General features: G+C 39.9%; 1 protein-coding gene across 7 annotated transcripts in view; it reads left to right on the top strand.

The window, feature by feature from the left end:
* The window catches only part of LOC122874585 (transcription factor SOX-6-like), a 111,871-nt gene that overhangs the window by 75,190 nt on the left and 21,630 nt on the right, over positions 1-15,051 (top strand). For all 7 annotated transcript variants that reach the window (XM_044192632.1, XM_044192635.1, XM_044192633.1 and 4 more), the window contains 2 exons: positions 5,141-5,261; positions 6,490-6,569. In XM_044192632.1, the coding sequence (XP_044048567.1) occupies positions 5,141-5,261; positions 6,490-6,569 (201 nt within the window). The remainder of the gene's footprint in view (positions 1-5,140; positions 5,262-6,489; positions 6,570-15,051) is intronic.

Raw genomic sequence — 15,051 nt, 5'->3', positions numbered from 1 at the left:
TCTAGCGTCTTCATTATGCTCACGTGGGTGTAGCAAGATGGCAAAAGAACAAACTGAGCAATGTAATTATTTGTAGGTATACTGTATTGCGGTCGTAAAGCTGAATTTAGCAAAGTCTGACCACTAGGGGGGCAGAGGGACGCAACAACAAACTAAAATAACTCAGCTCTGGTATACCATTAGCTTATCAAATTGCTATGGCTAACATGTTAACAAATGGTCGCTATTATGACATCTGCAGTCACAGAGCAACATGAGCATCCCATTGGAGTCATGTTTCTGGCCACGTGAGCACTGTAAGTCTATAATATTTACAAATATGTGTCTGTAGCTAGCTAGATGCTTTCTTCAGTAGCTACTTGTTTAATGTTACTTCATCTCATTGCTGTTTGAAGCTAAGTAGGTAGCATGCTTGCCTTATTTGAGCTTGTTTACTGAAAACAGCTGCCTACAGTTTTATATGAGAGCAATGATATTCAACTATACAGTCTATATGCAGGCTGGAGAACCCAAAAAAAAAAAAGCCAAATAATGCCAAAAAAGCCAAAAATGGCCAAAAGGGGCAAGAAGTAGCCACAATAATTGGCTAAAACCAACTACAACCGTCGAATAGCTTCACAGTTGGCTAATTCTCAGTTATGTTCGCAGTACTTGTGTTTTCACATTATACTGAATCAGCGCTAATATCAAATATCATCATATTGCTAAATGGAGAATTAGTTTATAATATATACTGTAGCAGACAATAGCTGATTTAAGTATTTTTGCAATGGTAACCTTAATTTGGAAAAACCAGTGAAATTCTGTTGGCATCCATGATGCCAAATCCTCATCATTGTGACGATTCTGTGCTTCAGCCTCCAGAGATCGCCTGTCAATCTAAGAATGTAGCTGGCACCATCATGATTTTGTCCTTGCAAATTTTGTAACTGGAATTTCATTTATATCATTGGCACTTTACACTTTTTCAGTTTTTTTTCAATTTATGGTAGAATCTAAGAACAAGTCACTAGAATGACAAGTATCTTAGGTCTTTACTTTTTTTTCATTGCTACAGAGGGTAACAAAGCATAATTTATCGGTATGAATTTGCAGATTGTTACCTCACTTGTTACCCAAGTGAAGTGATGCACATTCACATCCACATACCTGCCAACTGCACAACCAGACTACTTTTCTTTCTTTCTCTTCTCTCCTTCTCAAACACATCAACATACAGACACACCACATACATACTCATTGCCCCCTAACCCTGCTGCCCGTACACAAGAGGACCATTAATTCTGAGTGTGTGTGTCTGCGCGTGTACACATGTTCCTTGTGCTTAGGTGTGTATGTCGATGTGTCTGGTGGGCAGTTAGAGGAAGGGGGCCTTGTGTTTTCTTAGGGGCTGAGCAGAGCGGGGGCCCCCACAGCACCACCTTCCCCAGACCATTCATCCAGCACCACCCCTCCCCTTGGTAAAAGAAGATCTTTGTGTGTTTGCGCTAGTGAAGCAGCCCCAGTCAGTCCCAGTGTTCCCAAAGGAATACAATGAATGGGAGCATTTTGTCCCACTCTATAACTTCCACCCCCCACTTCTCTCTTCTTCATTTTTTTTAGCATTTCGGACACACAGACTCGTTTTTATTCTCTCTTTATTCCCTTTTCTCCATGTCACAAGACGTCGGACTGCTTGTGTGTGTGTGTGGGAATGCCTCAAAAGTACCCTGAACTTCCAGTGTGTGTTTGTGTGTGTGTGTGTGTGTGTGTGTGTGTGTGTGTGTGTGTGATGAGGGCCTCCTGAGCTATCTGGCATTTTTTGGATTGTGACCTTAACAACGTTGCCTGAAGAACTGGTCAGGTGATGAACACATGTAACTGCATGATTACTGAACAATGCTAACTGTGGATTATGCAGATGTCTGATGCCCTGTTGTGGCAGACTTGTGCTTGTACACACACGTGCACACACAGCCTAATTCTAACCTTGACTCTAAAACCCTTTTTTTAAAGTAAAGACAAAAATGTACAAAAGTGTCCTGACTCTCAAGTTCAACGTTTTAAAATATATAACCATGATGATGGTGTTTCCCTTACCATAACCATGTAGTTTTAGTTAACATGTTGTAATTTACAAGAGAGGATATTGAAGGAATAAAGAAAACATAACAGGACTTTTATATACATTGTCACTGAGTGTAATCGTTGCAATTTCTAGAAATCAATTAATTGACTGCTTCATCTATCCAGTGTCAAAAAACAGTGGGAAAAAAGCCGATCACAAGTTTCCAGAGCTGCTGGTTTTGTCTGACCAACAGTCCAAAACCCAAAGATTTACAATTTACAATTATTTGAAACAGGGAAAACAGTAAATCCTCACATGTAAGAAAAAAAAAAAACGGATCGCTAAATGCTTTACACGATTAATCGCTTATCAAACTTATTGTTGATTAATTTTCTGATGGTCTTCTTTTAGATCTCTCCAGCTCTTCAGCAAACACAAATAAGTCAAGGATGGTCCTGTTCATCTCTCTCTCTCTATTTAGTCATGCTCTTTGAAACTCCTTACCACCAACCCTTTCACCCTACCTCACACACACCATAAACATCCCAGAGGACGGTCATCTAATTCAAAAACGTAACCCTGCAGCACAAATGCAAAGAAATATTGTAACCACACAACATGCTGATTGCGTAAATTTAGGCTCTAATGATGAACTGTCCCAGGAGGACAGTGGGAGGGCCCAGAGTGGTTAATGAATTGGTAGTAAAGGAGATGAATGGCGGTAGAAAAAAAAAAGGCCATATAGCAAATTACAACATGGATGCATTTTTCAACTGAAATAAGTATAAGTACATCTAATTTGCATTTCATTTTTAATGCCTTTAACATGTTTGAAAATCTGAAAAATCAGGACACAGACAGGAATTTAATGAGCGAGAAGAAAGAAAAAAGGAAGCAAGATAGACAAGAAAAGGCAACATGAGGGTGAAAGAGCAAAACTTTTACAAGAGAGAAAAAAATAAAGAAAAGAGAGAAAAAAGCTGAGATAAAGGGAGAGATGGAAGGGAAGAGAGTGATACGGTCCGGTGGTTAAGTACAGCCAGCCCTAATAGATTCCCGCAGGCTCATCTTTGATATGCTTTCCTCAGTTCGAACCCTCAGTGCCTTAACTCAGTTGAACCCACAGTTTAAGAGTCTTTCAAGCCGTCATGAAAGGCAGCTGTCAGAATCTATTGTTTTAAAGGCATTTTGTTTTACATTTTTGCACTTGTCTCTCAAGAATGTGCATCTTTATTTGTTGTTTAGTCTCTGTTCATAGATCATTTAATTCTTGAAGTGTATGGGTTTTTTTTACTGTGTATGAGCTGTGTTTGGTATTTTTCAGCAGTATTTCTGAATCTTCTACATAATTTTTTTCTTCCCCTTTGCGTTGATTCATTCTTTCCCTTTTTTATTCTTTAATCCCTTCTTCTTTCCTTCACTCTTTCTTTTGTCTTTTTGACTTTCCTTAAGTCTTGTGTGTTCTTTCTTCCTTTTATCTCTTTATATGAAAGTCCTTCCTTTCTTCCTTTCCATCCTTCCCTTTTTTCTCATTGGCATTTTCCATTTTTCTTCACTCATTTTTCCTGGTTTCACCTTTCCTTTTTGTCTCTCTACTTTGTTGTTGTTGTTGGATTATGTGTGAGTGTGAATTGTGTATGTATTGTACATGTATGCATTTGTATCGATAGGAGTGGTTGTGTGTTCATGAAGGTGTTTTTTAGTCACCTTGTCCTATTTTCATGATGTTTCATATAAGGACTTCAAACCTCTCTCTCTCTCTCTCTCTCTCTCTCTCTCTCTCTCTCTCTCTCTCTCTCTCTCTCTCTCTCTCTCGCACGCTCGCTCTCTCAATTCAATTCAATTCAATTCAATTGGGCTTTATTGGCATGGGAAACAGATGTTAACATTGCCAAAGCATGTGTAAAAAAACATACATAAACAGAAGAAATGTGATATTAAAATATATACAGATAAATAAGATGGGAAAATAATAATAATAAATTGTAGACTGCAGCTAAAATACAAATACAAAAACTAAACACTGCAACATTTTTTTATGTATGTGTGTATGTATGTGTGTAGGTCATTCACTGTCCCTCAGGTTGTGGCATGTTGATATATATTGGGCAGCAAGATCTGCCCTGTCTCCTTCTCCTAGGAATATTTTTAATGTCGAGAGTTCATTTAGCTCTTTGAAATCTGAAATTTCAGAGTTAAACTTAGTAAAGTAAACGTCTCTTATTTCATTGAATGTTTTACATTGTAGGAGGAAGTGCATCGCTGTCTCAGCCTCACCTGTCAAACAATGACCACATTTTCTGTTTTGTTTTTGTTGCCAGGATTTTTTGTGTCTTTCTTTTTCGATTGCCAGTTTGTGGTCACTGAGCCTGTACTTGGTTAGGATCTGTCTCTGTTTTCTGTCTCTGACAGTAGAGAGATATTCTGCCAATTCATAATCTCTTTTTAGGCCAGATAACATTCTGATCTACTTTGGCTTTTAGTTTCTTCTTTCCAATGTTCCAAATACGTTTCTTTACTTTCTTTACATTGTGTTATAATTCGGTTTACTCTGATTGGTGTTTGGAAAGCAGTGCTGTTGTGAGACTGGTGGAGGGCTTTGGAATGGAGGGTGTCTAGGGGGCTGGATTTAAGATGATTAAAAAATTTGAGCGCTCTCTTCTGAATGTTAATTATCAGTGGCTATCTGCCTAATTCTGCTCTACATGCATTTGTTGGTGATTTTCTGTGTACGTGTAAAATGAATCTGCAGAATTCTGCATGTAAAAATATGATGACTGAGTGGACCCCATATTTCACTACCATACAGCGCAATGGGTTGGATGACCCTATCAAATATTTTAAACAAATTTGAATTGGAATTATAAAATGAATTGCATTTAGAGATCTTCAAGCTTTTTCTTTCAGTGCATTTACTGTCATGTTGAAATTCCCTGATGCTATTATGGTTATACTAAGGTAGGTAGAACTTATACTGTGTTCAATAATATGATTATTTATGGTAAACTGGTATTTGTTCTCCTGACATCTGGGGCATTTTTGAAAAACATTAGTTTTCTTCATATTTACTCTCTTTCTATCTCTCTCTCTTAGGTCCAGGGTCATATGCCTCCACTGATGATCCCAGTGTTTCCTCACGACCAGCGGTCTCTGGCTGCTGCCGCTGCTGCACAGCAAGGCTTCCTTTTCCCACCGGGCATGTCCTACAAGCCAGGTATACGAACACACACACACACACACACACACACACACACACACACACACACACACACACACATTACACATTGGTGAGTGTTAATTAAATATGTTTTCTGGATAAACATTCATCCCCCTCAAACAAAAGCTCTATGACAATCCTCGTAAACTATAAAAGAAACAGTGGGTCTCTCTCTCTCTCTCATACACAACCACACACACACGTGCACACGAACACACACACACACACAGTCTATGTTAATGAGGTGTGTCAGGTGAGGAATGTTCTGGAAATGAGCGGAGAGATTTACAAGCCCTGCTTGTTCACGTCAGGAACAATACATTAGACACAGCGAGGACTGGAATGTCTCTTTTATGGCGTGCTGAAAGCATGTCAGTTGCACAACACATCTGCAACATGGAATTTCACACTTTCTCATACACGCACACACACACACACACACACAAGCATGTTTTCCTGGTACGCACTGACCCAACAATGTACACATAAGGATAAAGGATTCGATGCATTTGGCATGTTTCAGCAATACAAAACGATTTTGCACAAACAGGCGCAACAAAACACTTACACGCAGAAACATACACACAAGTACAGAGTCTTCTTATTGCAAGATTTGCTGCACCACCTGCTTTCTTCCTCTCTCCTCATCCTTCAAACATTCCTTTCTTCCATACATTCCTCCAGGTGCTCGCCTGACGCCACGCACCACTGACCCTACATACTTCATACAGAATAATCCGTGTTTATTCCTACTGCATGAGCATACACTCCCACCAGGCTGCAAAGAGAGGCATAAATGAAGAAAGGACTTAAAAAGCCATTATTCTACACTCTCCTTTGACTTTGGTCTGTTTTCAACAAAGGCTCGGACATGGAAAGCCTTTTAAGAACAAACAGTAGGGGTTATACACGATGGTATTCGTATATGAATTTATGAGTGCATCCCAATGAGGGAGTGCTGGGCTTGAACTCTGCTTGCCCTAGTCTCAAGCACCCGTGAGTACTGACAATGAGCAGTATTAACCTTTGCATAAAACACTTGTGACCCTTCATGTTTTTTTTTTTACCATGAATAAAAACATGAGAGCAAGAGAGGAACAAGGAAGGAGACAAAGGGCAAGACATATAGAAAGAGACAGAGGCTGGCTGAAGGTAAAGAGCAGGTTAGTCCTTGTGCCTCCTCCCACCTCTCTATACAATATGTGTTGTTTTGGTTTTTCAACAGGTGAGAATTACCCCATGCAGTTCATTCCATCTACAATGGCAGCTGCAGCAGCATCTGGACTCAGTCCATTACAACTACAGGTAAGACGAAAACCTCCTGAAATTTGATCAAAATCACCACAATATCTTAACAAAACCATAACTATCTGCATGGCTACTACTAAAGGAGTCAGACCAATTTTTTTTTTATTGGGGTGAACCAACCTTTGAAATTAAATTGCACAAAAAGTGTGAGTAATTCCCACTACAAAGGGATCATACGGTGGAGATGTGAAAAAACAGACTGTTTGACAATGAAGTGGTGAAAAGTAAGGGTGTGGAGGTTGGTGGGTGTGTGTCTGTTTGTGTGTGAGATATGCTTCAGTTTCACCTGGATTCACTTCTCAGCTCTTGAAACTTTTGAAAGAAATATATGACTTTCAATATATGACATTTAGCCATGACTAAAACCTCAAATTGTCGTTGTTGTCTAAGGCATGACACCTAAACCGAAATTGTTTTACTTGCTTAAAACTAAACTAAATGAATTGTTGATTCCAACTTATCCTATGGGTATCCTTTCATAGTGATGTAAAAAAAGAGGTTACATCATTTTGGAGTTGGAGTCTGTGTCAGACTAAAGGCCAACAAAGCAAACTAAAGAAGTGCCTCTTCAATATCTATGATGATAACTCGAGTGTTTCACAACCAAATAAACAACTGTAGCAGAAACAAAGTTTCAGAACAGCAGAAGAAACAAAGACACATCTATAAGGGTGAGGGTTTGTACCCTGAGAAAGTACACATGGATCTAATGCTACATTCACATGGATTCAAGCAGACAGTAGATGACAGCAGACGGACAACATGGAACAGTGTCTGGACAGCATGGAAAAAACACATGACAATATGTTGCTATGGTGATGTCGACTACACAAAAGTTGCACCAAAATTATTAGCTTCTCGTTGTCCAGATCGCCCATGTTTTCTCCTTGTGTGAGGAAGCTATGTACCATCTGGTTGTAAATTCCGCCACGGAGGATGGCAAAAAGTTAAAATATTTTAACTTTGGACGGCAATGCTGTCCACTGTTAACATTGCCTGTATTCTCTGCCGACGTCACCTAATTTTACAGTCCTGCTCTCGTCCACTAAAATGATATCCGGTTTGCCGTCTACCATCTGCCTGAATCCATGTAAATGCCAATAAAATCTGAGGAGTACCTGGCTGCAGCCAGAAAGTAGTTTTGATTGGTTTAAAGGTGTTATTGATAACATTGATAACATCCCACTCCCCCCTTCCATTCCATTTGAGTGGTTGCCAGTTCAGTCATATCAAGTGATTACTCTTTCGTGATAGTGTAATTAGATAATTAATTTTGCAACATATATACATTACATTAGCTATAGCTTTAGGTTACTTTGTGTGGTGGTGTTTTATGTAACGTTACCTTTGGTAATTTTAGGTTATGGCTAGCTAGCTTTAGGTAACCCTTTTTTTCATCATTTAATGGAGGCCCTATATTGAAACACTTACCGTGAAATGACATTTCAATCATCCTTACACTGTAAGACATGAGGTAAATACTTTCATTTTTAATCCAATCAGCACATTGTTAGCATCACTAATGCTAACGTAGCTCCTCAGGGATTGACGCTGTTATTTTTCTAATTTTGACAATCTAACCGGTGACAACACATTAGTTAAGGTTGTAAGGACCATGGCTGTTGGTAGTTGTTGTTTATTTTGTTTAAATATGCAGAACTGTAATTTTACAAATTAAAGGTTATTGTTGTTTGGACTATTAAACTAAGATAGCTAATATGTGCTAACATCAGTGTCCGTTTTCTCCACACTACCTGGCAACTATATCATGTGATACCAATGCTGTTATACTATTGACTCAGAAGCCTTGTTAGAAGCAGGAACCAAATATCATACATCTCACACAGAGATAAACAAATATTCAGTTTGGACCTGTCAAAAATTTTTAAATGATAAATTCACAATCATAATATTTTTCTTTAGGAAAAGTGATACTTTTATTCTGCACCTTTCTAAAAGCTCTGTGGATGTATTATTATTTTTTAAATATTTGTCTACATAAAAATGTTATCAATATAACTGTCGAATTTGGGCGGGGTTAAATGTTGATTATGATTGGATGCTACACACTTTTGGAATCTAACAATAGACTAGAAAATGAATCCAGAATCTAGCAACAAATAGGCTGTGTGCTGCCAACAAGAAGCTTCCATGACATCGTAATGGGAGAAGTTCTGTACATTAATGTAAAATAATAAATAGCGCTTATTGCTTTAACACGTATGCACAAGTCATTTCTGGTAGAAGGGCCTTAGGAAGTCTGGTGACGTAGTTTAAAAAGCCAGATGTCAATAATAATACTAAAAAGCTATGGGTGAGTGGGTTACACACAAGCCCTTCCTGTTTGAGTCTTGTATGAGGAAAGGTTTTCCTTATACTGGCTTTCAACTGAGAAGGTTTAGTTACGTAATAAGCTATTATTTGCACAAAAGTGCATCCTAAGCCATTATTTTGTTGTATGTATATATATGTAGTCGTTCAATAGCCGTTTAATGAACAAGATTATACTTGGGCTATGGTTAGACGTCTACTAAACTTTCACTGACAGCCTAAATTTAGCTGTGGTTTAGTCTAGACGTCAGGTCTACGTATAGATGGCTATTAGATGTATTTGAAATGCAGAATTTCTTGCTGGGTATATTTCTTACAATCTTCAAAAATGATAATGATAATACGTTTGTATTCAATGTGCAAAATTGCTTGTATTGGTATTTCTTACGCATAATAAGTAAGAAAAAAGTTTGTATTAAAGTGTGCCTTTGGTCAAGATTCTCAAACCTCAGATGACCAATAAAAAAGAAAAAGAAAAAGCTCTGCCCACATTGAGCACGGCCCCGTTCTACAGGCCGCAGCCAGGTATACTTGCATAATCCTGAGGGTGTAACCAGCAGGCCAGAACCCAAGACAATTGTACAGAAGTGAGTAGATAAATATAGGATTGTCAAGATAAAGAACTTTGGCAAACTAAATGAAACTCCTACTTGTTCTAACCTTGCCCTGAGGTCAAGTGGGCAAAAAACCTGCATGTTTTTCATAAATTAAAACACTTTTTAATGCTCCCTATCCATCGGCAACTCAAACACCACAATACTGATTTAATCTATATACTTGGTGCATGAAACCTTATATATTTTACATATGAGATCTAGAGGCTATTATGAAACCTACTGAGTGTCTGGTAGATTTTATCTTGGAAAAACCACTGGCAATATTTGCAGTAAAAAAGAACTAGTTGTTTTGCATGAGAAGTGATAGCCAGTGATAGTTGAAAAAGCTAGTGCCACCGACAGAAGGTTTAACTTCAACAACAGGAAATCAAAGAAAGGAATGCCACTCTGTATGATTGACAGGGGATCTCTGGAAAGTGCAGACGCTTGGCCACAAAAATACCACCAAAACAAGAAATAATGTTGCTCACTCAGCTGCTCCATGTTGCAGTATATGTACATAAATATCTCAATTCACATCCATAAGAGCAAAATGATGATGTTAAAAGGAGTGGGAAATGCAAATGGAAGCTGGAGAAGGCCCAGCATGCATTAATTGACTCAGATAATATTATTTGAATGGAGTTAACTTTTTTCAATAAAACAGCATGATGTTAAAGATGAAGCTTAGACTGACGCTAACATGCTAGCCCGCTTATCTGCTGCCTGTCAGCTGTGTCAGACAAAAGCTGTTATGATGAACCACAGAGGAATTCCGCCCCACCAGCACAACACCTGGCCCAGGCAACTCATCAAATATTTTATTGCTGCTTGACACCTGTGGTTTGAGAATAGTACGTATACATAATGGTTATCATAGAACATATTTGCAAAGACAAAAAAGTGAAACAAAAAAGAAAAGAAAAATGAAGTCGCTACTCCCTATAGGCCGTTTGAAATTTCACAACACGACCCTGTCACCCCTCCAACTGTACCTACTATCAGTGGAAAGAACAAAAGCCCTCAAAAGCTTTTTCACTGGCAAACAATATTGCTTCATCATGTCAGTCATTACCGTAGCATGGCTTTTGGATATTATACGAATCCTTATCTCAGTTTATTCAATTTGAATTGTGGTTTTCGCTTATTGAAGACCTCATTAGCTGCTATTGACTTAGCAAAGCGCCGTGCTGTGCTGAGGGTATTGGAGCGCAGCCTTTCTCCACTCCTGGCTTTGAATTGATCAAAAGAGTCTCTTATCTCTCACAAGAGTGAGAGGTAAGAGGATGAATGATGTTGGAGATGCAAACTCAGTCACATTTAAACACTGCCTGAGACGTTGAGAATGAGAGGCAGAGAGGAACCTGAATGAAAGAGGAAGCTTCTCATCACAGCGTTGACTGAAATCGAGTAGGAGACTGGGAAAAGGAGGAAGACAGAGAGCGTGGGGAAGTGTTTATGAGAGAAAAAAAGGGTGATCATCTGAGGAATTTCTGTGAGACGGAGGCGCTGGCTTCCAGCACATGTTTGGGCATTGTTTTGACAATAATGCCTACTCCAAAAGCAATCATGATAAGATTTATGAGTTGTACTTGTTTAGTTATGTATCTTCATCTCAAAAATTTGCCAGAAGCACTCTTTGTGCAGCATTGCAAAAAATAAATAGAACAGAATTGCGATGGGATGGACACAATAAAAACACCTGCATAGTATACTGCTATCCAGTCAAACAGCCTTGCAATGAATGCTTACTTTATGAAGTTGATATGATTGAGCTTCTTGAAGTGAATCAACACTTAACCCCTGCTTACTGTATAGACATGTATCATGTACTATATAGGTTGTATTTTATTGGAGTGTCTTTGCTGTGTATGTGAGCTGCTTGTTCGTAGGTTGGGGAGCTCGACAACTACAGGGTTTCCCCCAGGAAATTTGTTTGTAAAACGCTTCTGTTTTTCCGAACATTGCAGACTATTGGTTTGATTAATTACCATACAGCGAACATACAATGTGATCCATCAATGACAGCTAAGTTGAGTCTGACACGTCTTGTCTTGTGATTAATTTGGTTACTGCATAGTTGTCTAAACAATAGCCTAACTCATTACAGACATTGCCTTTGCTGTGTGATGTAGCACCTCTGGTTGTTTATTTAAGTGTAATCATTTCTGCTGATATCAGAAACATTTTATTTCTCTACATCCTGCACTATCTTAAGCCCTTTGGCCTGCATGTAGCCATTGCGGTTACGCTGTAGTGCCACAGTGGCTCTCTCTCTCTTTTTCTCAGCTCTGGCTCTGCTTTCTTTATGGGCTCTGCCTTTGGGAGGTGAGGGACAATGACAGTATTGAAAATCTGCTTTCTCACAATCGTGTTTTTTACTCAGAGCCTTGCTAACACAATTCTGCAAACTTCTTGTGTCTTTACTCATCACTTATTTATCATGCATGAAAATTGTCTCCGGCCTTTGCCTCTGGCCTTGACCCTTTGACTCTGTGCTGTTTGTTGCTTGTCATGTTGATGTGTGAACTAAGACTAAATGCACTGTTCCATTATAGGGGTAGGTAAACATATGCTTTAGTTGCATGCATTAATAAGTCATTAATCATCATTCGTAATCAACAGAATATGTTTTTCTTTTGATGCTTGTTTAACAAATGACTTTTTTCTACTGTAAAGGTGTTGGTAATGTCTTGACATAGCAGTCCAGTGCACACACTCAGAGATCTTGTCTGTTGTTAAGTGTTTTTTAGTTTTAGTTTAGTTGCTCCCCACTTCACAATGGCCTTAACTCCATTGTGTGAAATTGCATTAGCCTATAAAAACCACTGTAAATACACAATTACACCACGTTAGTTCTACATTAGCAATCTCCTCTGCTACATACTGTAGTCAAGTACACACCAGCTGGCATCAAACCCTTTCAATGCCAGATCTCTGCTCAGTACAGGATGGACAGATGTTGTAGCCAGACTCCTCCAGATGTTTCATAGTTCTGCCCCATAGCACACCTTCTGACAGCTGGCTGGCACTGATGGTCAAGCAGGCATAGAGAAAGGGCATATTCCCAGGCAGTGACAATAAATCTGCACAAGCTACAAGAGGCTTACCGTTTCTCCAAATCATTGGAGAAGACAGTAAAGGTTCAGAAAGTAACAGCAATAATAGATCATTTGCTTTGTTTTATGCCTTAAACAAGTGAAGAAACCCATCAAATCAAAAGCAGAATAAACAGAAATGTTTGGCAAAAGCTGCCCTGTTGTGCTTGACCCATCATGACGTGACCTAACAATTTTGATAGCGCAAATGCCGTGCAAACAGCGTGGGAACTTGATCGGGCCAATTGTTTCCAGAGCGTCGGAGTAGACCCCTTCACAAACAGTGGATTCCTGCTGAAGAAAGGCCCCCTTTGTCGCGACTAATGCGAGTGAAATACAGTTGCTTAGCAGACATTCTTGTTGAAATCATAAGACATCTCTCACTGTCTGTCTCTATGTTCTGCCTATCTCTGTTTCTGTGTCTGAGGCATGGAGACGATGATGAGGAACAAACTTTTGTGCCCCAGAGTCATGATTTCTGCCCCATTGCCAATATACAGTAATCAGGCCAGAATGGCTTTTTTTGTAATAAAATGAGGATAATGATAGGAAGGCAATTAGATTTGGTTTGTCTTGACTTAAAAAACTAAGCATCTGTTCCATAAAAGAAAACTGGAAGTGAGATAACGGTTGTCTTTATGTAGCCTGCCTCTCTGCGTATCTCTTTCACTCTCTTGGACACAGCTATCCATCCCAGTGCAATATTTAGACTCTGTCCTCTGTGTGGGCAAGCTCAGTGGCAGTCGATCCATTTCACCCTCTTCCTCCTCCTCCCCCTGCAAACCTGCTGAAAAAGACAAACCCTCATTTGTTTTGTGTACTCCTGAGATCGATAGCAGCTCGACACTAAAAGAGGCCAGCTAAAGGGATTCTTCACTCAGTCCTAATGGAGCAGGCCGGTCTGAGCACGGAGGAGGCTGTTGGCAGGCTACAATACAGCAGTCCATACAGTGCTGCCAAGACCACAACAACATCACCTTCTCTCTGATTTCTTAAGGATTATGCCAAAGTAGGCCAGGGCTATTAAAAAACCTACTGATGATTAGGAGGGTCAAAAATGACAGACTAATCATTTGGATTTGAGTCAAATTAGCACTAACGTCCAAAGGCCAGTCAGATAGTCTGGACAGCTGTGGCATGGTTTGAGGCCCTCTTTGTCAATTTGTAATTTAGGAAATTGCTGCATTGTCTTCCCTTGGGGGTTGACTGAATGGTGAGAGCTGTTGTTTACGCTGCACATTGGCCTCCCCAGTCACTAATCAATCTTAGAGAGTCTTTAAGAAACAGAAAAAAAGCTCTTATTCTCAGTCTTTTGTTTGTTCAACAGTTCCCTCTTCTTATTTGGAATCGCTGACAGAATCGCTGCTAACAGCACAATAGCATTAGGTGTGTTTGCACACCATACCCTGTGTGTGTGCATTTGTGCAGGCACGGGTGTGAGATCCTAACTGTGTGTTTTACCTCAAAGGCTCGTGTGTCTACCTCAGCCCCTGCTCCCTTTAGAGCTGTAAGAATATCAGGCATCACCAGAAGTAACTCTGCGGTCGGCTTGATTGACGCGAGAGGCCTCACCACCAGCCATTCAAGGCACATTCTTACAGGGATCTCATATCGCCAGGGGTTGGCCCGAGCACTCCTGGTGCCTTCCAAGGAAAATAAGCGGCGTGACATCAGGGCTTTGTTTCAACGGTGAGGCCCCTTCTGTTTGTGTTTAATATCGCTCTGAGAGAAGTGGAAAGAGGGCCAGCCAATTTCTCTGGCCCCAACCGCTGAGCCTGGCGCTTCGTCGGTGAAGCGACGGTGGTCTCATGTGTCTGCAGCACAACAGTCTCTATCCCTCTCTCTCTCTTTCTCTATTGCGAACTCTTTGCTTTTGGATCTCTGGTCCCAGGAGGCTTTGCAGTTTTGACTACAGGGAAATCAGATCTCACAACACTGGGGGCCGTTTAGACTGAGGGGGCAGAAAGCAAAAACAGAGAGAGAAAGAAACAGAGATGGAGATGGAGATGTGGGAGAAGATATGAAGAGTGATTTTGGAACAAAACTGAGAGACAGAAGAAAAAGGGAGATTCAGAGGGAGATCAAAAGGAGGAGGACAAAAGAAAGACAGAAACGTAAAAGGAGGAGGAAAGTATAAATGAGGTGAGAGTAACGAAAAATGAGAGGGAAGCATGAAAGCAGAAAAGAAAGACAGAGAGGAGGGAGTCTTAGTGAAGGCCAGCCACGTCTGGGTGGTTTTCCTGAGGACAGGCTCTTTGATACTCCAGCACTCACACTCCAATGCATTTAGACAGGGGTTGACAGTGGTTACAGGCAGCGGTTTGTCTGGCCAGCTAGCTTTGATTTAGAAGACCCTGGACTGTGGACTGAGTATTTGACTCTTTGATTTTTGTTGGATGGAAAATCAATATTTTTTTGTTGCTACATTTAATGTTTTCATCCAACCCTAAAGGC

This window comes from Siniperca chuatsi, linkage group LG4 (assembly GCF_020085105.1).
Source record: "Siniperca chuatsi isolate FFG_IHB_CAS linkage group LG4, ASM2008510v1, whole genome shotgun sequence".
Lineage (NCBI taxonomy): Eukaryota > Metazoa > Chordata > Actinopteri > Centrarchiformes > Sinipercidae > Siniperca > Siniperca chuatsi.
Note: the sequence above shows the minus strand (reverse complement) of the source record. Positions and strands in the feature narration are given on the sequence as shown.